This window comes from Mesoplodon densirostris, chromosome X, assembly GCF_025265405.1.
Source record: "Mesoplodon densirostris isolate mMesDen1 chromosome X, mMesDen1 primary haplotype, whole genome shotgun sequence".
Lineage (NCBI taxonomy): Eukaryota > Metazoa > Chordata > Mammalia > Artiodactyla > Ziphiidae > Mesoplodon > Mesoplodon densirostris.
Window position 1 is genome coordinate 34285327 of NC_082681.1, and position 21898 is coordinate 34307224.

Consider the following 21898-nt stretch of genomic DNA (forward strand, 5'->3'; position numbering starts at 1 on the left):
ATGGCTGTTAATATTTCCCTTATGTATTGAGGTGCTCCTATGTTTGGTGCATAAATATTTATAATTGTTATATCTTCTTCTTGGATTGATCCCTTGATCATTATGTAGTGTCCTTCTTTGTCTCTTCTAGTAGTCTTTATTTTAAAGTCTATTTTGTCTGATATGAGAATTGCTACTCCAGCTTTCTTTTGGTTTCCATTTGCATGGAATATCTTTTTCCATCCCCTTACTTTCAGTCTGTATGTGTCTCTAGGTCTGAAGTGGGTCTCTTGTAGACAGCATATATATGGGTCTTGTTTTTGTATCCATTCAGCCAGTCTGTGTCTTTTGGTGGGAGCATTTAATCCATTTACATTTAAGGTAATTATTGATATGTATGTTCCTATTCCCATTTTCTTAATTGTTTTGGGTTCGTTATTGTAGTTCTTTTTCTTCTGTTGTGTTTCTTGCCTAGAGAAGTTCCTTTAGCATTTGTTGTAAAGATGGTTTGGTGGTGCTGAACTCTCTCAGCTTTTGCTTGTCTGTAAAGGTTTTAATTTCTCCATCACATCTGAATGAGATCCTTGCTGGGTAGAGTAATCTTGGTTGCAGGTTTTTCTCCTTCATCACTTTAAGTATGCCCTGCCACTCCCTTCTGGTTTGTAGAGTTTCTGCTGAGAGATCAGCTGTTATCCTGATGGGGATTCCCTTGTGTGTTATTTGTTGTTTTTGCCTTGCTGCTTTTAATATGATTTCTTTGTGTTTAATTTTTGACAGTTTGATTAATATGTGTCTTGGTGTATTTCTCCTTGGATTTATTCTGTATGGGACTCTCTGTGCCTCCTGGACTTGATTAACTATTTCCTTTCCCATATTAGGGAAGTTTTCAACTATAATCTCTTCAAATATTTTCTCAGTCCCTTTCTTTTTCTCTTCTTCTTCTGGAACCCCTATAATTCGAATGTTGGTGCATTTAATGTTGTCCCAGAGGTCTCTGAGACTGTCCTCTGTTCTTTTCATTCTTTTTTCTTTATTTTGCTGTGCAGCAGTTATTTCCACTATTTTATCTTCCACCTCACTTATCCGTTCTTCTGCCTCAGTTATTCTGCTATTGATCCCATCTAGAGTATTTTTTATTTCATTTATTGTGTTTTTAATCGATGCTTGATTCGTCTTTAGTTCTTCTAGGTCCTTGTTAACTGTTTCTTGCATTTTGTCTATTCTATTTCCAAGATTTTGGATCATCTTTACCATCATTATTCTGAATTCTTTTTCAGATAGACTGCCTATTACCTCTTCATTTGTTAGGTCTGGTGGGTTTTTATCTTGCTCCTTCTCCTGCTGTGTGTTTTTCTGTCTTCTCATTTTGCTTATGTTACTGTGTTTGGGGTCTCCTTTTTGCAGGCTGCAGGTTCGTAGTTCCCGTTGTTTTTGGTGTCTGTCCCCAGTGGCTAAGGTTGGTTTAGTGGGTTGTGTAGGCTTCTTGGTGGAGGGGAGTACTGCCTGTGTTCTGGTGGATGAGGCTGGATCTTGTCTTTCTGGTGGGCAGGTCCACATCTGGTGGTGTGTTTTGGGGTGTTTGCGGACTTTTTATGATTTGAGGCAGCCTCTCTGCTAATGGGTGGCGTTGTGTTCCTGTCTTGCTAGTTGTTTGGCATAGGGTGTCCAGCACTGTAGCTTGCTGGTCGTTGAGTGAAGCTGGGTGCTGGTGTTGAGATGGAGATCTCTGGAAGATTTTCGCCGTTTGATATTATGTGGAGCTGGGAGGTCTCTTGTGGACCAGTGTCCTGAAGTTGGCTCTCCCACCTCAGAGGCACAGCACTGACTCCTGGCTCCTCAATTTGGGATGATTTGTTGTCTATTCATGTATTCCACAGATGCAGGGTACATGAAGTTGATTGTGGAGCTTTAATCCGCTGCTTCTGAGGCTGCTGGGAGAAGTTTCCCTTTCTCTTCTTTGTTCTCACAGCTCCTGGGTCTCAGCTTTGGATTTGGCCCCGCCTCTGCGTGTAGGTCGCCGGAGGGCGTCTGTTCTTCGCTCAGACAGGACAGGGTTAAAGGAGCAGCCTCTTCGGGGACTCTGGCTCACTCAGGCCGGGCGGGAGGGAGGGGCACGGAGTGCGCGGCGAGTTTGCAGCGGCAGAGGTCGGCGTGACGTTGCACCAGCCCGAGGCGCGCCGTGCGTTCTCTCAGGGAAGCCGCCCCTGGATCCCGGGACCCCGGCAGTGGCAGGCTGCACAGGCTCCCGGAAGGGCAGTGTGGGCAGTGACCTGCGCTCGCACACAGGCTTCTTGGCGGCGGCAGCAGCAGCTCCAGTGTCCCACGCCCGTCTCTGGGCTCCGCGCTTTCAGTCGCGACTCGCGCCCGTCTCTGCAGCTCCTTTACGCGGCGCTCTTAATCCCCTCTCCTCGCGCACCAGGAAACCAAGAGGGAAGAAAAAGTCTCCTGCCTCTTCGGCAGCTCCAGAGTTTTCCCGGACTCCCTCCCGGCTAGCTGTGGCACATTAGCCCCCTTCAGGCTGAGTTCTCGCCGCCAGCCCCAGTCCTCTCGCTGCACTCTGACCGAAGCCTGAGCCTCAGCTCCAGCGCCGCCCGCCCCGGCGGGGGAGCAGACAAGCCTCTCGGGCTGGTGAGTGCCGCTCGGCACCGCTCCTCCGTGCGGGAATCTCTCTGCTTTGCCCTACCCAGGTATGTGGGGAGTTTCTTGCCTTTTGGGAGGTCTGGGGTCTTCTGCCAGCGTTCAGTAGGTGTTCTGTAGGAGTTGTTCCACGTGTAGCTGTATTTCTGGTGTATCTGTGGGGAGGAAGGTGATCTCCGCGTCTTACTCTTCCGCCATCTTACCCGGAAGTCTCTTCTTCCCATTTTTTGATTGAGTTGTTTGTGTTTTTTTGATAGTGAAGTGTATGAGCTGTTTGTATATTTTGGAGATTAATCCCTCGTTGTTTGCATTGTTTGCAAATATTTTCTCACATTCTATAGGTTTTCTTTTTGTTTTGTTTATGGTTTCCTTTGCTGTGCGAAAGCTTTTGAGTTTAATTAGGCCCCATTTGTTTATTTTTGCTTTTATTTCCATTAGTCTAGGAGACAGATCCAAAAAGATCTTGCTATGATTTATGTCAAAGAATGTCCTGCCTCTGTTTTCCTCTAGGAGTTTTTTAGCATAATGCTTTTCATATTTACCTGCTCTAGTATCTCCCATTACGAAAACAAAGTAAAACAAAACATTATCTACTTCTATCCTATATCCCTCTCCATCTACCACCTATTTATATCTCTTCCTAAGTGAGTGTTATGTGTGCCTGTTTCCTCTCTTCGTTCTCTCTTGAACCCACAATAATGAAACTGTTCACCACCATTCCATGTAAACAGTTCTTATCAAGGTGACCAGTGACCTCTGGGTTACCACACTGAGTTATTTCTCCATCCTTCACTTAACCTCTCAACAGCATCTGACACACTTGGTTATCCCTTTCTTCATGTAACACTTTAGTTTACCTTTTAGATTACTACATCTCCCTGGTTTTACTCCTACCTCATGGCTACTCCTTCTTACTCTTTTTGCCACATTCTCATTAGTTTTTATTTTGAAATAAATTGAACAGAAAAGTATAGACTGAAAATGGAACATCTCTCCCTGCCCCCCTCAAAACCCATATTCCCTCTCACTAATAAAAAATATAAACAGGCTTCATTTGTGTGTGCATGTGTGTATAAATTTCATAGGTGGAAACAGTGCCTTATTTTAAATGACAATTATTTGTTTATTAATGATTTTTATTTTCTGTACACTTTCTGTTTATATTATTTGCTCACTTTTACTATAGTGTTTTATTGGTTTTATTGATTAAGTGTTCGTGTTTGTGTGTACAAATTAAAATCATTAACTCTGTTGTCTGTCATGTGTATTTTGAAATTTTTTTTGAATTTTATTTTTTTATACAGCAGGTTCTTTTTAGTTATCCATTTTACAGACATCAGTGTATACATGTCAATCCCAATCGCCCAATTCATCCCACCCCCACCACCCCCTCACTGCTTTCTCTCCTTGGTGTCCATACGTTTGTTCTCTACATCTGTGTCTCTATTTCTGCCCTGCAAACCAGTTCATCTGTACCATTTTTCTTGGTTCCACATGCATGCGTTAATATACGATATTTGTTTTTCTCTTTCGGACTTACTTCACTCTGTATGACAGTCTCTAGATCCATCCATGTCTCTACAAATGACCCAATTTCATCCCTTTTTATGGCTGAGTAATATTCCATTGTATATATGTACCACATCTTCTTTATCCATTCCTCTGTTGATGGGCATTTAGGTTGCTTCCATGACCTGACTATTGTAAATAGTGCTGCAATGAACATTGGGGTGCGTGTGTCTTTTTGAATTATGGTTTTCTCTGGGTATATGCCCAGGAGTGGGACTACTGGGTCATATGGTAATTCTATTTTTAGGTTTTTAAGGAACCTGCATACTGTTCTCCATAGTGGCTGTATCAATTTACATTCCCACCAACAGTGCAAGAGGGTTCCCTTTTCTCCACATCCTCTCCAGCATTTGTTGTTTGTAGATTTTCTGATGATGCCCATTCTAACTGATGTGAGGTGATACCTCATTGTACTTTTGATTTGCATTTCTCTAATGATTAGTGATGTTGAGCATTCTTGCATGTGTTTGTTGGCAGTCTGTATATCTTCTTTGGAGAAATGTCTATTTAGGTCTTCTGCCCATTTTTGGATTGGGTTGTTTGTTTTTTTAATATTGAGCTGCATGAGCTGTTTATATATTTTGGAGCTTAATCCTTTGTCCGTTGATTCGTTTGCAAATATTTTCTCCCATTCTGAGGGTTGTCTTTTCATCTTCTTTGTAGTTTCCTTTGCTATGCAAAAGCTTTTAAGTTTCATTAGGTCCCATTTGTTTATTTTTGTTTTTATTTCCATTACTCTAGGAGGTGGACCAAAAAAGATCTTGCTGTGATTTATGCCAAAGAGTGTTCTTCCTACATTTTCCTCTAAGAGTTTTATAGTGTCCAGTCTTACATTTAGGTCTCTAATCCATTTTGAGTTTATTTTTGTGTGTGGTGTTAGGGAGTGTTCTAATTTCATTCTTTTACATGTAGCTGTCCAGTTTTCCCAGCACCACTTATTGTGAATTATTTTTACTGCTTTATCAAATGCCATTTGACTTTGAGGTATTTTTGAAGTACAGAATTCTAATTTTTTGCTACAATCAGATTTAACAGTTTTTTCCTTTATGGTTCCTGGGTTCTGGGTGCTGCTTACGTTCTCCACTGAATCATTATAAATAATTTCACTAGGGTTTTCTTTAGTACTGCTTCAAAGCTTCCTTTTTTACCTTTAAATCTTTGGTCCTTCTGGAATTTATTTAGTGTATGAAGTGAAGTAGTGTACAACCTATTTATTTTTCTAAGTGACTCCCTGGTTGTCTCCCAATTGTTTAATCATCTCTATTTCTCTTACTCGTTTGAGGACCACCTTCACTGTAGAGTAATTCCCTGATGTATTTAAATTCCTCACAAGTTATTAAAATAATTTATTTATTTCAGTTTTATTTTTCAAACCACTGCAGTGTGATTCTCCCCACTCATCGAACTACTCTTGAAAAAAGGTCATCGTGGACTTTATAGCTGTCAAATCATTTAGCTGTATCTTACTTTGGGCAGAACGTGAAACAGTTGAATACCCTCCAACCACTGTTCTTGTGAACTATCCTTCTTCTTTTCACAGTTCTCTTAGTTTCCCTCCTACCTATTGTCTCTTTTCTTTGCTAGCTTATCTTCCTCTGTTTATTGTACAAAAGTGTTCGTTGAGTTTGCACTTTCCCCTGGCATGAATAATATTTTCCAGTCTCAACACTTAACTGGCTAAATATCCCTGTGTTTTCCTTTCTACTTCCAACCTAAATCTAGACCTATATTTCCAATTTTTTGTTAGATACTATATGTTGTGCCCTGGGTTACTTCTGTATGTCTATACAAACCATTGTTGTTTTTGTTTTCAGTGTTTTTCCTTCTTTCTATACCCTACCTCACTTGATATCATCACCATTTCCTCCTGTTACTTAAATAGATTTTGTCTTTGATATGTCCCCTTATCCCTTTAAAATCTGTCATAAGTCCTAGTTCTTCCTGCCTGCCCTCATAGTCCTTGTCTGTGCTCTCATTTCATGCCTTGATTTTGGAAGTAGTTTCTTATCGGTCTCCATACTTCTGGTCTCTCTCTCTGATCCACCACCACATTGCAGGCAGTGTTAATTTTCTAATACATATGTTTGATCATACAAACTCCATGGTTAAAAATGGTTTTGGTTTCATTTATATCCTGCATAAATTGATCACATGCACTTACTTCCTCTCTCTTCCTAACTCCATTAAAATGAGAGTAAAGAAATGGAAAAATTCAAAAGGACGAAGAGAACAGGAATGGAAACACTGACAGATGTAAGGTTGGAACTATTTTTTCACTTAGAGCAAAGGAAGTTACAACTCCAGTATCTTCCCCTACATGAACTTTCGAGAGAAACCAACTCATTCTTCCCATAGAATTCCTAATATTTCAAGACTTAGAGGCTTCTAGTCTGTAGAAGGCAGGAATGAGTCATGAGATTGAAAGCATGGGCTGTTCTTTGAAAGTCTAAAATAAGTCGCTGAAGTCTCCTGTACCAACACCCCCTCTCTGCTTCTCTGGAGACCAGAGGTTTATTATGTGGAGAATTTGACAGGAGAGCCCCAGACTCAGAGATCCAGGTGCACCAAGTGGCTTGCTTAAAACGATGGGATTATGTAAAAGTTTGCATACCTAATTTTGGGACCTGTATGTTCTACCCTAGATGCAGTTGGTAAAAAGTTTCATGAATTAATTATTTTCACATTCCAAGATTCCTAATAGTAATCTAGATATAGCTGGTTTTCTCTTGGCACGTCTTCTAAAAGATCATATAGCCTAAACAAAATAAAAATTTCTGAACCTCTCAAAGTTCTCTCACTGATTAAACATTTTTAGAAAAGGTAAGTCCAAAGTCAGTTGAGGGCTTCCCTGGTGGCGCAGTGGTTGAGAGCCCGCCTGCCGATGCAGGGGACACGGGTTCGTGCCCCGGTCCGGGAAGATCCCTCGTGCCGCAGAGTGGCTGGGCCCGTGAGCCATGGCCGCTGGGCCTGTGTGTCCGGAGCCTGTGCTCTGCAATGGGAGAGGCCACAACAGTGAGAGGCCCGCGTACCGCAAAAAAAAAAGTCAGTTGATTTTGAGATGCTTAAAAAATTTATTTTGTTTAGGCTACTCAGTTTCGTTACTTGTAATAACAGAATATAAGCAGAGAAATGCGATTGTGCAAATAATTATGAATGCTATGTTGTCATTTGATTTGTTTCTTTTTTAGAGTTTTGAAGACCCAAGAAACAGAGTACAGTTGACCCTGAAACAGCACAGGAGTTAGGGGCACCAACCCCTAAACAGTTGAAAATCCCCGTACTGCTATCTCTGCTGTTAAAAAAAAAAAAAAAAAGAATTGATAAATGATGCACCCAAGGGCAGGAAGTTGAAACAGTTTGGATAGAATCAGGACTGAAACCCTAGTTCTTTTGATTCCACATATTATGATCTCTAATTGAACACAAGCTTTTCCCCACACTTAGTTAATTTAAAGATTTGTAAAATGAAAATGCAGGTACTATATTTATTGAGAAAAATATATAAGTGGATCTGCACAGTTCAAACCTGTTTTGTTCATGGTCAACTGTACTTTTTCCCCTTCTACTTCTTTTCCTTTTGCCCCTAAATTAAGGGGCAGGTGAAGGCAGGGAACAATGAAGAAAATCGTTTTTCCTCTAGCTTAATTATTTTAGGTTTTCAAGTAGTTTTATAACACACATAATTATATGAACAAACTAAACTGGATACTATACCTTTTTATCTTCCCAATGCAATAAATTGATTTTATTAACAAGAAACATTTATGTAAATTATACATTTTTGCTTCCCAATGTAGTTGAAATTAATAGAATACATTAAATATACTCTCGCCAATGCAAAGCATCCACATTACTAAAAACCAATATATACTATAGTTTACTACCACCTCGCCTGCTCCTTTCCCGTAAAAACAATGTTCCTACCTCTATTACCTATTTTATATCTTTAAGGTTTAAAAATCTTTCAACAATCTTTCTATCCTTAATTTTGACCAACCACTTGGAAAATCGTGGGCCCTGCATATGGGCCCCACAGGCCTCAAGTCCCTCTGGTAACTCTTCGCTTCTTAACTTCTCTGTCTCACCCAACTTCACACATACTCCCCAGGTCTTCTGACTCTCATTTAATCCATCTTCCTGTATACACGGTGGTTTTTCCATAGATCATTGTTGGCTAATGATTTCACATGAAATCAGTCAGTACTCTTTAATGATTTCAGTGTTGAATTTCGTAGGTATTTGGACTATTGCAGATTCAGTTTCTTAATTTTCATAAGCTGTAATATGGATATTAGGTACATGGTCATACATTTTGCCTATCACAAAATATGTAAAATATTACAAAGGTAACATAATGTGAAAATTCTAGTGTTGATTTTCATAGTAAATATTGACTTCTTTTCCTCCTGAACAGGTCGTTCTCCAACTTCTAGAGGTGATGGATCATCTGCATAGAGGGGAATCAGTTGCTGCAATACTCCGTAACCGGTATATTTATAGAAGCAATTTACCTTATAAGTTATATAATGTCTCTTCTGCTTATTTATTTACCTAACATAGTTGGTACTCAATAAATATTTGTTGAATACCTGGCATAAAATAAAAGTATTTGCTATATGAGTGAATAAAAGAATGCCTGGGTGACAAAGAACTGGAATGAAGAACATGTTAATGACTGTGTGTTCTGAGCTAATGAAAAAAAATAGAAAATATAATCAGAAATCAAAATTGGTGTACATTGTGAACACCTGGAATTCAGTCAGTGGAGCTATTGATCTGAATTTTTAGTTTTAAAGCATACCAATGAATAAATACTGGTATCTGTTGCTTATGAATAGATGTCTCAATGAAGTATTTTTTAAAATAGTATTGCCCTGTGATTGTGTGTACCTTTCTGTTATTTAAAATTCCAGTTAAAACTTTTTTAGGGAGTTCTGAGAAATTGAGAGCTTCCTCTGTCAATTTAGGATTTTAAATTCGTGGTTTAAAGAAACATAGCCTTTACTTTGCAGGTGTGAAAGAGTATCCCTTATTCCCAATAGTTTAATTGTATGGTTTGGGTGAAATATTTGAAATAATATGCTGGAGTTGTCTGTATCATGGTTCTGATAGTTACTAGTGTAGTCTTGGTTAAGTTTTTTTAATTCCTCTGGGCCTTAACTTTCTCGTCTGTGAATTGGGGATAATAATAATACCTATATCTCAAGGTTGTTTTGAGGATTAAAAAAGTGTCTATTGGGTGTGTGTGTCTGAGTGGAGAGAAAGAGCTTGGCAAGTAATTCATGGTATATCAGTGCTTGTGTTGAAATATAAATGTGGGATTTTAACTATTTTGAAAATACAATATTTATGCTACTAAATTCTAAAGTACTTTAAAAATAGGTGTGTCTTAAAAGAATATGGAAAGGGGGGAAAGGCTGAAGTATAAAGGGGACACATATAACGTCATTGTTATTTGAAAGATACCATGCTAGGAATTGTACATAATATTCCCATCAAGGAAATATTGTATGAAAGGTACATGCTTGTTGGAATGTGGGCAAGGGGCTGTAAGGTAGACTTGTTCAGAGATACCGAAAGCCAGGAAATCACAGCAGGAATCATGTGTTGCCATGTTGGGTGAAAAGATAGAAGAGTAGATTGCTGGGCCAGTTGGAGGGGGGAAGTTGTGCCGAATACCTAATGGTGAACTGAGTCTGTATGTAGAGTTCAAGCACTGCTGAAGCGGGGATTCTATATCACACATTTGGAAGAGGAACTAGTGGGACGGCAGGATTTCCTAAGCTCAAGTTGATAACTGTGGTGGTTATAGCATAATTGAATTTGTTTCCATTATTATTATTGAGATATAATTGCATATAGTAAAATACACAAACATTTAAATATACATCTTGATTTTTATACATGCAGACATCCAGGTAACCACAACCCAGGTCAAGATAGAAAACAATGCCATCCCTCCAGAGAATTCCCTCGTTCCCCTTTCCAGTTCATGTCCCCTCCCTTCCTACTGACTTACATATTTTGGGTTAGTGTTTCTTGTTCTTGAACTTCATGTAAATGGAGTCAAACACTGTGTATTCTTTTGTGTGTGGCTTCTGTTGTTCAAAATAATGTTTTTGAAATCCACCCTCCTTGCAGGTATCTGTAGTTTCTTCTTTTTTTATTGCTCTGTAGTGTTCCATTGTTTAAATATACCACAGTTTGTTTATCCATTTCTTGTTGAGAGTCACTTAAGTTATACCCATTATTTGGCTCTTATGAATTAAGCCGTTGTTGACATTTTTTAACAAATCTTTTTGTGGCCATATACACTCATTTCCTTTGGATATATACCTAGAAGTAGAATTAGTGGGTCATAGGAGATGTATACATATATTTATTTAATTTATTTAACATTCATAGAAACTGCCAAACACTTTTTTAAAGTGGTTATACCATTTTCTTTTCTGACCAGTAATAAGTGAGAATCCTCATAAACTCTTGGTATTTAATTTTAGCTATTCTCTTGGGTATATAGTTGTTTCCCACTATGGTTTTCACTTTGCATTTTCCTCACGTGTTTATTAACTATTTGTGTTTTAGAAGTATCTGTTCAAATTTTTTGCCCATTTAAAAAATTGGGTTTTTTTTCTCTTTGAGTTTTAAGAGTTTTAAAATTTTTTCTTGATATTTAGATGTATGTATTATGAATATTTTCTTCCAGTCTGTAGCTGGCCATCCCATTTTCTTGTTTGTGTCTTTTGGTGAGCAGTTTTATTTTTGTTTCATTTTGATGAAGTTCAATTTATCATTTTTTTTCTTTTATGCTCAGTAATTTTTGCATCTTTCTAAGAAATCTTTACCCTCCCAAATTTCAGGCTTTCTTCCTGATGTTTTATGGTTTTAGCCCTCACATTATAAGTGCATTCTTGACCAGAAACTTAAATAAATGAACTTATGACCTGTTTATATACACAAATTATGGATCAGTTTCATATTCTAAATAAAATACAAACCAAACACATTTAGGAATGTATGAAAAGTATTAACCCTTTGTGACTAGGAAAGTTTTACCCCAGATTGTGAATTCCTTAATACCATGAAAGCTACTCATATGACGCATCCTGTCAATAGATCTCATAAGAAATAAAAGGTACAGTAAATGCTGAAGGTGTTTGAAAAAAATTCATTGCCCATAAAATAAAGAATTAGTGATAGAAAGTTGCACTCTTAACAAGAAAAATAATTATCTCTCTGAAACCAAGAAACAAGCATCGCACTTAATGATAAATGTAAGAGTTGTTCCTTAAACAGCAACAAAACAAAGATGCCCTTTAATCACCACTTTAAAATATGTATCTATAAGCTATGGCCAATGTCAATAAAGAGGCATACTTAACAGGAAGGAGGAGACAAAAAAATGATCAAGTTTTAGAAGATAGACTCACGTGCCTGCAAAAGCTAAGACATAAAAACAAGTTCTTAATTGACAGAGTTTTAATATAAGTTCTAAATATAGTTGGATATAAGATAAAAATAAAAACCAGTACCTTTTATCTATATTACAAATAGTCATTTAAAATATATAATGGAAAACATTCCATTTACAAAAGCCATAAAATGTAAATATTTAGTAATAACCCCAACAAAACTTTCTAGGACCTATATGAAGAAAATTTAAAAATTCAACTGAGAGATAGGAAAGAAGATATTTTTTAAAAATGGAGAGACATGCAATGGTCCTTGATTAAAAGGCTAAATTTTGGAAAGAGCTCTTCCCAAATTGTTATATAGATTTAACACGAATTTAATGGGAAATTTAAAATTTTGTCAAGGTGATTATTCAATCAGATAATGAATGTATGAAAGAAATGTATCCCCATTGCTTAATACAATGTCTGACATGTAATTGCTGGTCAAATAAATCTAATTTTTCTATTTATAATTCAACAAACATTTATTGTGTAATTGCTAAGTGTGAAACATTTTCAGGTGCTAAAATATAATGATGAATATTAAAAGTGATGAATCTTTGTTCTACTGGAGAAAGTTAACGTCGAAAATTAGTAAACAAGGTAGGAAGATAAAGAATTAAGGGTGGAGGGTGGCAGTGCAGAATAGCATCAACCTGTTATTAGTCTTAGATGTTTTTAGTCTTGCAATCTACCATTCATCATATGTTTTACCCTATTAGGACTTTTATTCCAGTGATTCATTTAGTACAGGGAGAGGTCAGCCTTATGTGTCTTTTTTTTTTTTTTTTTTTTTTGCTGTACGCGTGCCTCTCACTGTTGTGGCCTCTCCTGTTGCGGAGCACGGGCTCCAGACGCGCAGACTCAGCGGCCATGGCTCAAGGGCCCAGCCGCACCACAGCATGTGGGATCTTCCCAGACCGGGGCACGAACCCGTGTCCCCTGCACCGGCAGGCGGACTCTCAACCACTGCGCCACCAGGGAAGCCCAGCCATATGTGTCTTGCTTTGTTGCAAACAGCATCTCAGTGTGAGCATCGTCCTCGTGTACACATTACGGTAATGTCAGGGAGACATTTGGTTAAGAGTCACCCAGTTGGTGTTATGGTGGTGGTGTGTACTGATGGGGTTCCTAGCTGTAATAAGGATTTCTGCAGTGACGTGTAAAGCTCTAACAGTGTTCCAGTTTTCTAAAAGTACTCTTTGATAAATAAAACACAGTATATAATATTGTCTGGTGTTTGCAATAAGGAAAAAGAGTGCCAAACACTGTATAATTGGATTTTCATCCCTTTAACAAATATTATGCACCACTTACTGTGCACGGTGTTAGGGATATGGCAGTGAATGATAATACATATTTGGTGGCCAGTTTGGTGGCTATTGTAGTAGTCAAAATAAGAAATGAGGAGAGTCAGAACAGAGGTGATGGCAGTGGAAATGAAGAAGAGGGGAACGGAGGGAGCTGTGAAATATTTAGGGGTAACTTTAACAATACTTGGCGTTCAACTAGATTCTTCACACTCTAGTCAACGTGATCTTTTAAAATTGATTATCTGATAATGTGGTCCAGATTGCCCTTTCCTGTCCCTGACTATTGAAATCCTACCTGTTCTCCAAGACCCAGATCAAATTCAGTGCCCTATGTATCACCCTTCCCTGATCAGTCCAAGCAGATGATCAGGAGGGTCTGTTTTGTCTCTGAACTGGTTTTTTCCCCTGTAGTGAATTTTATCACATTTGGCTCTGCATTGAAATTAATTTGAGCATGTCTTTGCTTACAGCATCATTAAGAGAGCTCTTTTAGAGTGTGACTACCTGTATCTAATGTATATTTATATCACATTGCATATAATGCAGGATTTTGTACATAATAGGCATTCATTAAATATTTATAGAAGTTATAACATTTATCAATAATTATTTGTTGCTGATGATTTTATTTGGTTAAATTGTTCAGGGTAGTTTTGTTTCCCACAGTCAACTCTTACTAATAGTTAAGCAATTGAATATTAAGCAACAATATTTAAGTTGTAAAATAGACTAATGAAATTTACTACAGATTCTAGGAATAAGCTGTGACTTTTTTTTACTGGCTTACTATATAATCATTTCCTAATAGTATATGATACCAAGGGAACACAGAGCTTTCAGTCTGGTCATTTGATATTTTAAAACATTGAGCCTTTACTGTTTGTCAAGCGCTGACCTCATCTGTAACATTTAAGGATTAGAAGATCCCGACCTTCCTCTTAGTTTTAAAAGTCTGGAATTATATCTTTAAACCTAAGCACACAGTAGGTGATAAATAAACACATCTTTGATTAACCTTGAGGATGGTCAGTCATTGAAGATGTCCTTTTTATTACTGTTTTTACAATTTGACTTTATAAACTTCCATGAAGGTATGGTTATTTATGCTTTTTTAAGATTCAAAATTTATGAAGATCTAGTTTTACCTTTGCTAAATTGAGTCAGTGATTATAATAAGGTTAAATCTTAGGCTAGAAGATGCCTATAAGCATTATAATATGAGGGTAATGCACGAATTTCTGAGGCAGTTAAATTTTATACAGTGGACTTTTATTTTGGCTCAGAAATTCTGTAGGTCTTGGTTACCCACTATAATTGTCGTAATACATTGCTGTAGGTGCACGTTTATCAGCATATTTGTTCCTCTTACCGAATAGTTGCATATCTTTATACAAAGGACTTGAACTTGTTAGTAATGTTGCCTGTTTGATCTTTCTAGAGAATTTTCCATAGAAAGTGTTCCTGCTTCTGGGGAGAGGAATTACTACCCTGATTCTCCTTTCTGTGTCTTAAATGTTCCTGTTCATAATTCTGTACATGTTCTACACATTCTTTCTGGGACATCTCATCTACAGCCATTAGTTGGATCCCAAACTATATGTGAAGACCTTAACATTTCTATGTATGTAACATTTAAATCTTTTTCATGAATCCCCAACTAAAAAGTGCTGTATTCCTCTCTCTACCAGTTTGTTCATTTGTTTTGACTTTACAAGTAATACATATTTATTATAGAACACTTAAAAATAACAAATTATATACAGATATGCAGCGAAAATAATCACCAAAAGTAACTCTGTTAACCCCTTAATGCATTTTCACTCTAGTCTTTTGGTGCATTTTGAAATGTAACTGAAGTTGTAATTATTGAACATGATATGATTCTAGTGTTGTACTTAAGAGCAGAGGCTTTGAAGTCTTCCAAATACAGGTTCAGGTCAAGCTTTGCTTCTTGCTAGCTGTGTGAACTTTGGAAAGTTTCTTAACCTCTCTGAGTCTGTTTCCTCATCTATAAAATAAAAGAGTATCATTGTTTGGGATTGTTCTGAGAATAAAATAAAATTTTGTAAGGTAGTCACATTCCTGGTACATAGTAAATTCTCAATAAATGGAAGCACTTACTGTTTTATTATACTGTATATCATGTCTGTATCCTGTTTTTCTTAGTTGTATCATGAACATTTTCACATATTAATAAAAACTTGTAGTAGATATGATAGCTGCAAAGTATAAACTCTTTCACGGTATAAATGATTTCTTAAATATTTAGGTTGGATCCACTTTTGGGGTGTTATTTGTTTTAGTGTCTTCCATATCTATCATATTTTCTCTCCTCACTTTAATATTTGTTATCTTTTTTCCTTTTACTTAATGAATTTATTTTATACTGTATCAGACTCTCTCTTTACTCCCTCTGATATACATTTTGGTTGTTACTCTGGTTTAGTTTCCTGGTAGTTGGCAAATACAATTTATTGCTTTCCTCATCTGATCATGTTATCTCATTTGGCTTCCTCTTCCTGCTTTACTGAGGCCGTGTTTCCTCGTTCTCCTGAATGTGCCAAGGGCTTTCAACATTGTTTTCTGACTCCTATATGAAAGCATTTGCAGAGTTCTGCTCTTTCTCTGAGTCTTTATAATGACAAATCTCCTTGTCCTTGTTTTTCAATACATTTTCATTGCTCCCATGCTAGTTGTTTTTCAGTTTGTTTATTCTCAAAGGAAAAAAGATTCCTTGAATGGCCTTTGTACTGGCTGTTCCCTTTGTCTGAAACGTTCTTCCCCGTGGTCTTTGTGTGGCTGGTTCTTCTTTTCAGATCTCCACTTAAATGTCCACTTAAAGGTTTTCTTTGACTACCTACTCTAAAGTGGTCACTTGTTTAGTGTCACACACACACACACACCCAGTTTCATTCTCTGCATGACTCGTCACTACCACTATTAGATATTTTCCTTCTTTGTTTATTATCTATCCGTTTTTGCTAAAATGGAAGCTCTAGGAGGTCAGGGATCTTGTCTGTCTTGATTATCTTTTCCCCCAGCCAAGATTCCTGACCTTGTTTATTTTATTTTATTTTTTTTAATTTTTATTTTATATTGGAGTGGAGTTGGTTAACAATGTTGTGTTAGTTTCAGGTGTACAGCAAAGTGATTCAGTTGTACATATACATGTATCTTTTCTTTTTCAAATTCTTTTCCCATTTAGATTATTACAGAATATTGAGCACTGTTTCCTGTGCTATGTAGTAGGTCTTTGTTGGTTATCTATTTTAAATATAGCAGTGTGTACTTTAATTTTAGCACCTACCACCATGTCTTGTACATATTCGTTGCTCAGTAGGTATTTGCCTACTGAATGAATTGATCATTGCCCCTTTATGTGCTCTTGGGTACTAATCCAACCCCTTCCTCAGAGTTTTACCCATGAGCCAATACTGATAGAAATAAATGATTGAAATAAATTGATGAGGGAGAAGAGACAATTCTTCCTTGCAGAACAATTCCGAATTTTATATATGTACGAATGTGTGTGTTTGTATGTATATATTTCCCTCATTCAACAGATGGAACTTCATCTATCTCCCCCCTTGAGTATGGACTTAATGATTTGCTTTCCAAAGGAAAGAGTATGGAAAGGAAAAAACAGTACCTTTATAGTGAAGAAATCTGGCAAATACTACCTGTGGTAGACTTAATAGTGGCTCTCCAAAGATGTCTACATATTAGTCTGCAGAACCTGTGACTGATACTGTATGTGGCAAAAACAGACTTTGCAGATGTGATTAAGTTAAGGACCTTGAGGTGGGGAAATTATCCTGGATTATCCAGGAGAGCCCAGTGTAATCACAAGGGTCCTCATAAAAGGGATGCGGGTGGATTCAGAGTCAGAAAAGGGAGATGTGATGATGGAAGGAGAGTTTGGAGCCATGCTGTTTGAAGATGGAGGAAGGTGTCATGAGCTGTAGAATGCAGGTGGCCTCTAGAAGCTGGAAAAGACAAAGAAACAAATTCTCCCCTCAAGCCCTGCCAATACCTTGATTCTAGACTTCTGACCTCCAAAACATTAAGATAGTCAATTTGTGTTGTTTAAAGCTGTTAAGATTGTAGTTATTTGTCACAGCAGTAATAAGAAATGAATATACCATGTATCCAGAGTCTGGCACACAGGCTTCCCAGTATATAGCAATATTTGTAATTTCTGACTTGATATGAACACAAGAGAGGTATCAGGGGTGGACAGTGGAAGGGAACAGCACCTTTGCCAGGTCTATTTCCATACCTGTGCTGTATTTTCTCACTTTTTGTGTCTGTTAGATATTTAGCGGTAAGTCGGGGGTGGCAGGATCGGAGGCTGTTAGCTATTTGTTATTTAAATGTAGACACCCATGTATTCATCTTAAAATTTTCCTTACCCAATTGTGTAATTTATGCTCACTGTGAAGTATTTGGAAAAATATGGAAAAGTATAATTCTACTTCACTGAAAGCACTGTTAATATTTTAAAACTCATAAATACAAGTGTTTATTCAACATTGAATAAACCAACTCTTATTTCAATAATACCATTGCCTGGTATTGTAAACACGATGGGTCCAAACCTGTCTCATCTCTGTCCCCAGAACCTGCTTCCTCATCTGTGGTCTTGGCCTTGCTTAGTGACACTGCCATTCACTCAGAAAGTTGGCCATCATCCAGGACTCTTCTTTCTTTCTCATTCCCCATATTCAGTCAGTCACCAAGTCCCATTTCTCTTTCCTAATTATTTCTCCAATCCACTCCCTCTGCTGCTTTATTCTTATTACCTCCTTCTTATTTCAGACCCACATAGTTTGCCACCTAGATCTTTATAATATCCTTCTAAACTGATTTTTGGCCTCCAGTCTTAAACCTCTTTTACCTCCCACCTCCTTCTCCCACTCTAGTGCATCCCTCCCGTTACAGCCATAATGATCTTTCTGGAATGTAAAGATGTATGTTCATATCGCTTCCTTGTTTAGATTTCTTCACTGGCTCCTCTCTGCCTGCCTAGCCTCATCTCCTGCCTAGAGCACGTGTTGCCCTCCCTCAAAGTTGGGAGGTGATATGTTTCCTCCTGTTTCCATCCCTCTTGCTGGTACGCCTTCTCCCTGGTTGTTGGCCTAATCAACTCCTGTTTATCCTTCAAGACCCAGCGAAGGTATTATTAACTCCTCTGTGATATTTTCAGTGACATGTACCCCATTCCTCTTCCAAACAGAATTAGGTATTCTTTTCTTATGGCTCCCATAGTATCAACTCTTATTTCAATGGTGGTGGTAGTGGTGATCAAAGTCCCAATAGTAGTGCTAGTTATATTTGAATAGTCATTATAATAGCTGACACATATAGCATTTACTTTGTGCCAGGTTCAAACTCTTAAATACACACACACACACACACACACACACACACATATAATTCTATATTCCTTATTCCAAATTTATCTTATTCTCATAATAACCCCATGAAGAAGGTACTATCATTATTCTCATTCTACAAATGAGTATATCGAGGCACAGAAAAGTTTAAGAAAGTTGTCCAGGGTCACATAGCTAATAAGCATGGATGCAGGGCTCACACCCAGAAAGTTCAGCTCAGTCTGTGCATTCAACCATATGCCCATCTGTCTCCTTCCCTGGGTTGTGAACTCCCTTAGGACTTTTTACCTACTACCCATGTTGTTGACCCTAAGGCCAAGGCATTTCTGCTGTATTTTGGAAGTGCATACCATTAATAGGTTAAGTGCTATAAATGAATTGGGAACCTGGAAACTGATAAAAGTAAGTTTTTCTTTAAAAAGTTTTCTCTTCTCTCCTTTTCCAATCCTTCAGTTTTTCCCCCTTTTCGTCTTCCCAACAAATGCAGTTGCATGGAAAGTGTTGAAAGATTATGTAAAATTTCCAAAGGCTCCTGAACCACAGTTGGGTCATGGTTTACATGGGACTAGGAACATGGACCCATGAAATAATTCAGAGCCTTAACGATGTGGATGCTTTTTAAAAATATACAGTCAGACAACAAAGTTTTCCTTTTGGTTATCAGTGTTGTGTGATATTTTGACTTCCTATCTCCTAATACTTTTCTTTCTGCCATTGCTTCATTTTAGATTAAAATGAATAGAAAAAGAGTAATACCTTTTCTTTTTCCTGGAAGGAAGCTCTGCTCTTCCTTTGGATTGTAGTTTCTGTGCCTGGCTTTGGGTTTTAGCTATGGCAATCTCAAGCTTTGTGACCCTCAGGCAGCCCTATTATGGGTCTCCTCTGAGAGCCCAAGGCCTTAATCTGCCATTGAGGGAAAGGGAACGTGTCCACCTCCCTTACTTCCTACCCTTATTGGGTAGATAATGAAATAAATTCTTCCAAAGGTGGAGGCGTTTTCCTTTATCAGCCCAGCATGGCATAGCTGACATAGATACGAGCCCCAGATAGCTAGAAAGAAATCCTCTGGTGATTTTAGCAATCTCCTTTTCAGGAAACAAAATAACAGAGGCAGCAGAGTGAATTTGAATTAAACTTGTTTTTGACAGGAGCTGTGCCTAGATATAGACAGTGTCCTTTATTTTTCCAGGCACATTATTGAAAATAGTATTATGTAACTTTGCCTGAACTTGTCTGAGATCAGCCATTGTCCAGAGCTGGCTAGAACGTACTTTTCTCTCTAGGTTCCCTGAGGCAGTGCTAAAACCAATAAGGCCTCTAGGGAGAGAATAGCTATTTGGTCTCCAGACCCTACAGTCTGCCCCTTCACGTTACATTTATCCGTTGACCGTGTGCCATGAAGGGGAATGTACATAAATATTAGCTTTTGATCCCATACTCCTACCCATTCCCTTTAAGGGTAGTTCATTACCTGATAGACCCTTCTGTTGAAAAGGCAGAGTGCAGTCCTGAGTTTGAAAAGCTCTGTTTTCTGGTCCTGGCTCTGCCAACATAACAGTGGCAATTTACTTAATATGCTATCGATTTCTTTCTTTTTCTTTCTCCCTTTTTTCCAAACAGAAATATTTTCTTTCTCCTGTCTTGAAAATTAATGAGATGATATGCTTGAATTACTTTGTTCTCCCTGGAAGGTAGACCCTCCAGCAGGTCAAGTTGATTTTTGAAAGGAGTTGAAAACAGAGTTAAGGCTATTTGTTTTTCTAAGAATAGTTGCGGCTCCACAAAGAAGAGACTGCATTTCTTTAGAGATAGAAAAAGATTGTAGAGATGTAGTACAACCCTCTTAAATATAAAACGAAAGGGAATCTGATACGCAAAGGTGAGAGAACTTTTCCAAGTTTGCATAGCGAGGGAAAGAGCCAAGACACAAGTACCCATGTTTTCTGACATAAAGTGTCATTTTTACCTCAGAAACCTACATTTTGCACATTTAAAGCAAAAAAGGTAGTTTCTATAATTAAACGTTTTCTTTCAGATTTTCGGTATTGTATGGTGCATAAATTTTGTATTTACAGTTAAATTGGTATATAGTCTATCATTATTTATATGTGTAAAACACTTTTGGCTAAATAGTTCAGGTAGTTTCTTTTCTGTGGGATGGATAAGTATTAATAAGGGAATTAATGCTTACATTAATTACAATAAGGGAATAAGTCTTAATCTAATAATCAGTGGCAAGTAGGGAGGTAGATAAAAATGATCAAAACGTAACCCAGTCAGTGTCCTGAACGTTACTATGAGCACTATTCTAGTGTAGTATTTGGCCATAAACATATATTTAATGACACGTCTGCATCCAGACACAGCTCTTGCTGTTAACAACGTTGTTAATTCAATTTCAACTCATTCTCCTGCCTCAGTCATTTTGTTTCCCCTAAAACAGATTGCTAAAATCATCACTTTCTTTCCAGCTGTCTATAGCCCCATGTATTAGTTTCCTCTTGCTGCTGTAACAAATAACCAGAATCTCAGTGCTTAAAACAACACAGATTTATTATCTTGCATTTCTGGAGGTCATGGGGCTAAACTCAAGGTATAGGCAGGACTGCGTTCCTTTTGGAGTCTTTAAGGGAGAATCTGCTTCCTCACCTTTCTCAGCTTTCAGAGGCCGCCTGCACTCCTTTGCTCTCTTCCTCCATCTTCAAACCCAGCAACAGTGGGTTGAGTTCATTTCACATCTCATCACTTGGACCTCTTCTGCTTCCTTCTTCCAATTTTAAGAATGCTTATTGAACCTACTTGAATAATCCAGTATAATCCCCCCATTTCATAGCCCTCAGTTTAATCACATCTGCAAAGTCTTTTTTGCCATGTGAAGTAACATATTCACAGGTCTTGGGGATTAGGCAGTGTTCTGGGGATTAGGCCATTGTCTTGCTCACCACACTCAGTATCCATGTCTACACTACCATGCTGTATGTTTGCCTTCTGAGAGTGTTAAGATAATGGCTCTTTTTCAGTTTTAAGAATTATTTTCTAAAACATTTATCACAGATTCTTATTCCAGTGCCCCTCATGCGCTTTCCTTCCCTTTTCTTTAAAATATATATTTTATTTATTTATTTATTTGGCCATGCCACACAGCTTGCAGGATTTAGCTCCCTGACAAGGGATTGAACCTGGGCCCTCAGCAGTGAAAGCACCACGTCCTAACCACTGGACCACCAGGGAATTTCCTTCCTTCTCTTATTAAGAGAATTTTTACATATTACAGATGAAATAATATGTATACATATATGAAAATTACAGAAGTTTTGGAAAATTCAGAAAACAAAATAAATCACACATTATTTCACCTTATCTAAGGTAAACCAGTTATTGTGTTGTACATCCTTTCAACTGTTCTTCCATGCATACGTTTTACATGGTCATCATGTATGTACAATTCTGTATTTTACAAAGTGCTGCCATTAACACTTTCCATATTGTTAATAATCTACTTAATGATCACCTAATGAAGAAAAATAACATTTTTTAAATAAAATTAATC

General features: G+C 37.7%; 1 protein-coding gene across 1 annotated transcript in view; it reads left to right on the forward strand.

Moving 5' to 3' along the window:
• The window catches only part of KLHL13 (kelch like family member 13), a 200618-nt gene that overhangs the window by 78289 nt on the left and 100431 nt on the right, over nt 1-21898 (forward strand). Inside the window, exon 2 of the mRNA XM_060087086.1 lies at nt 8600-8673. Coding sequence (XP_059943069.1) covers nt 8624-8673 — 50 coding nt within the window. The 5' untranslated portion in view covers nt 8600-8623. The remainder of the gene's footprint in view (nt 1-8599; nt 8674-21898) is intronic.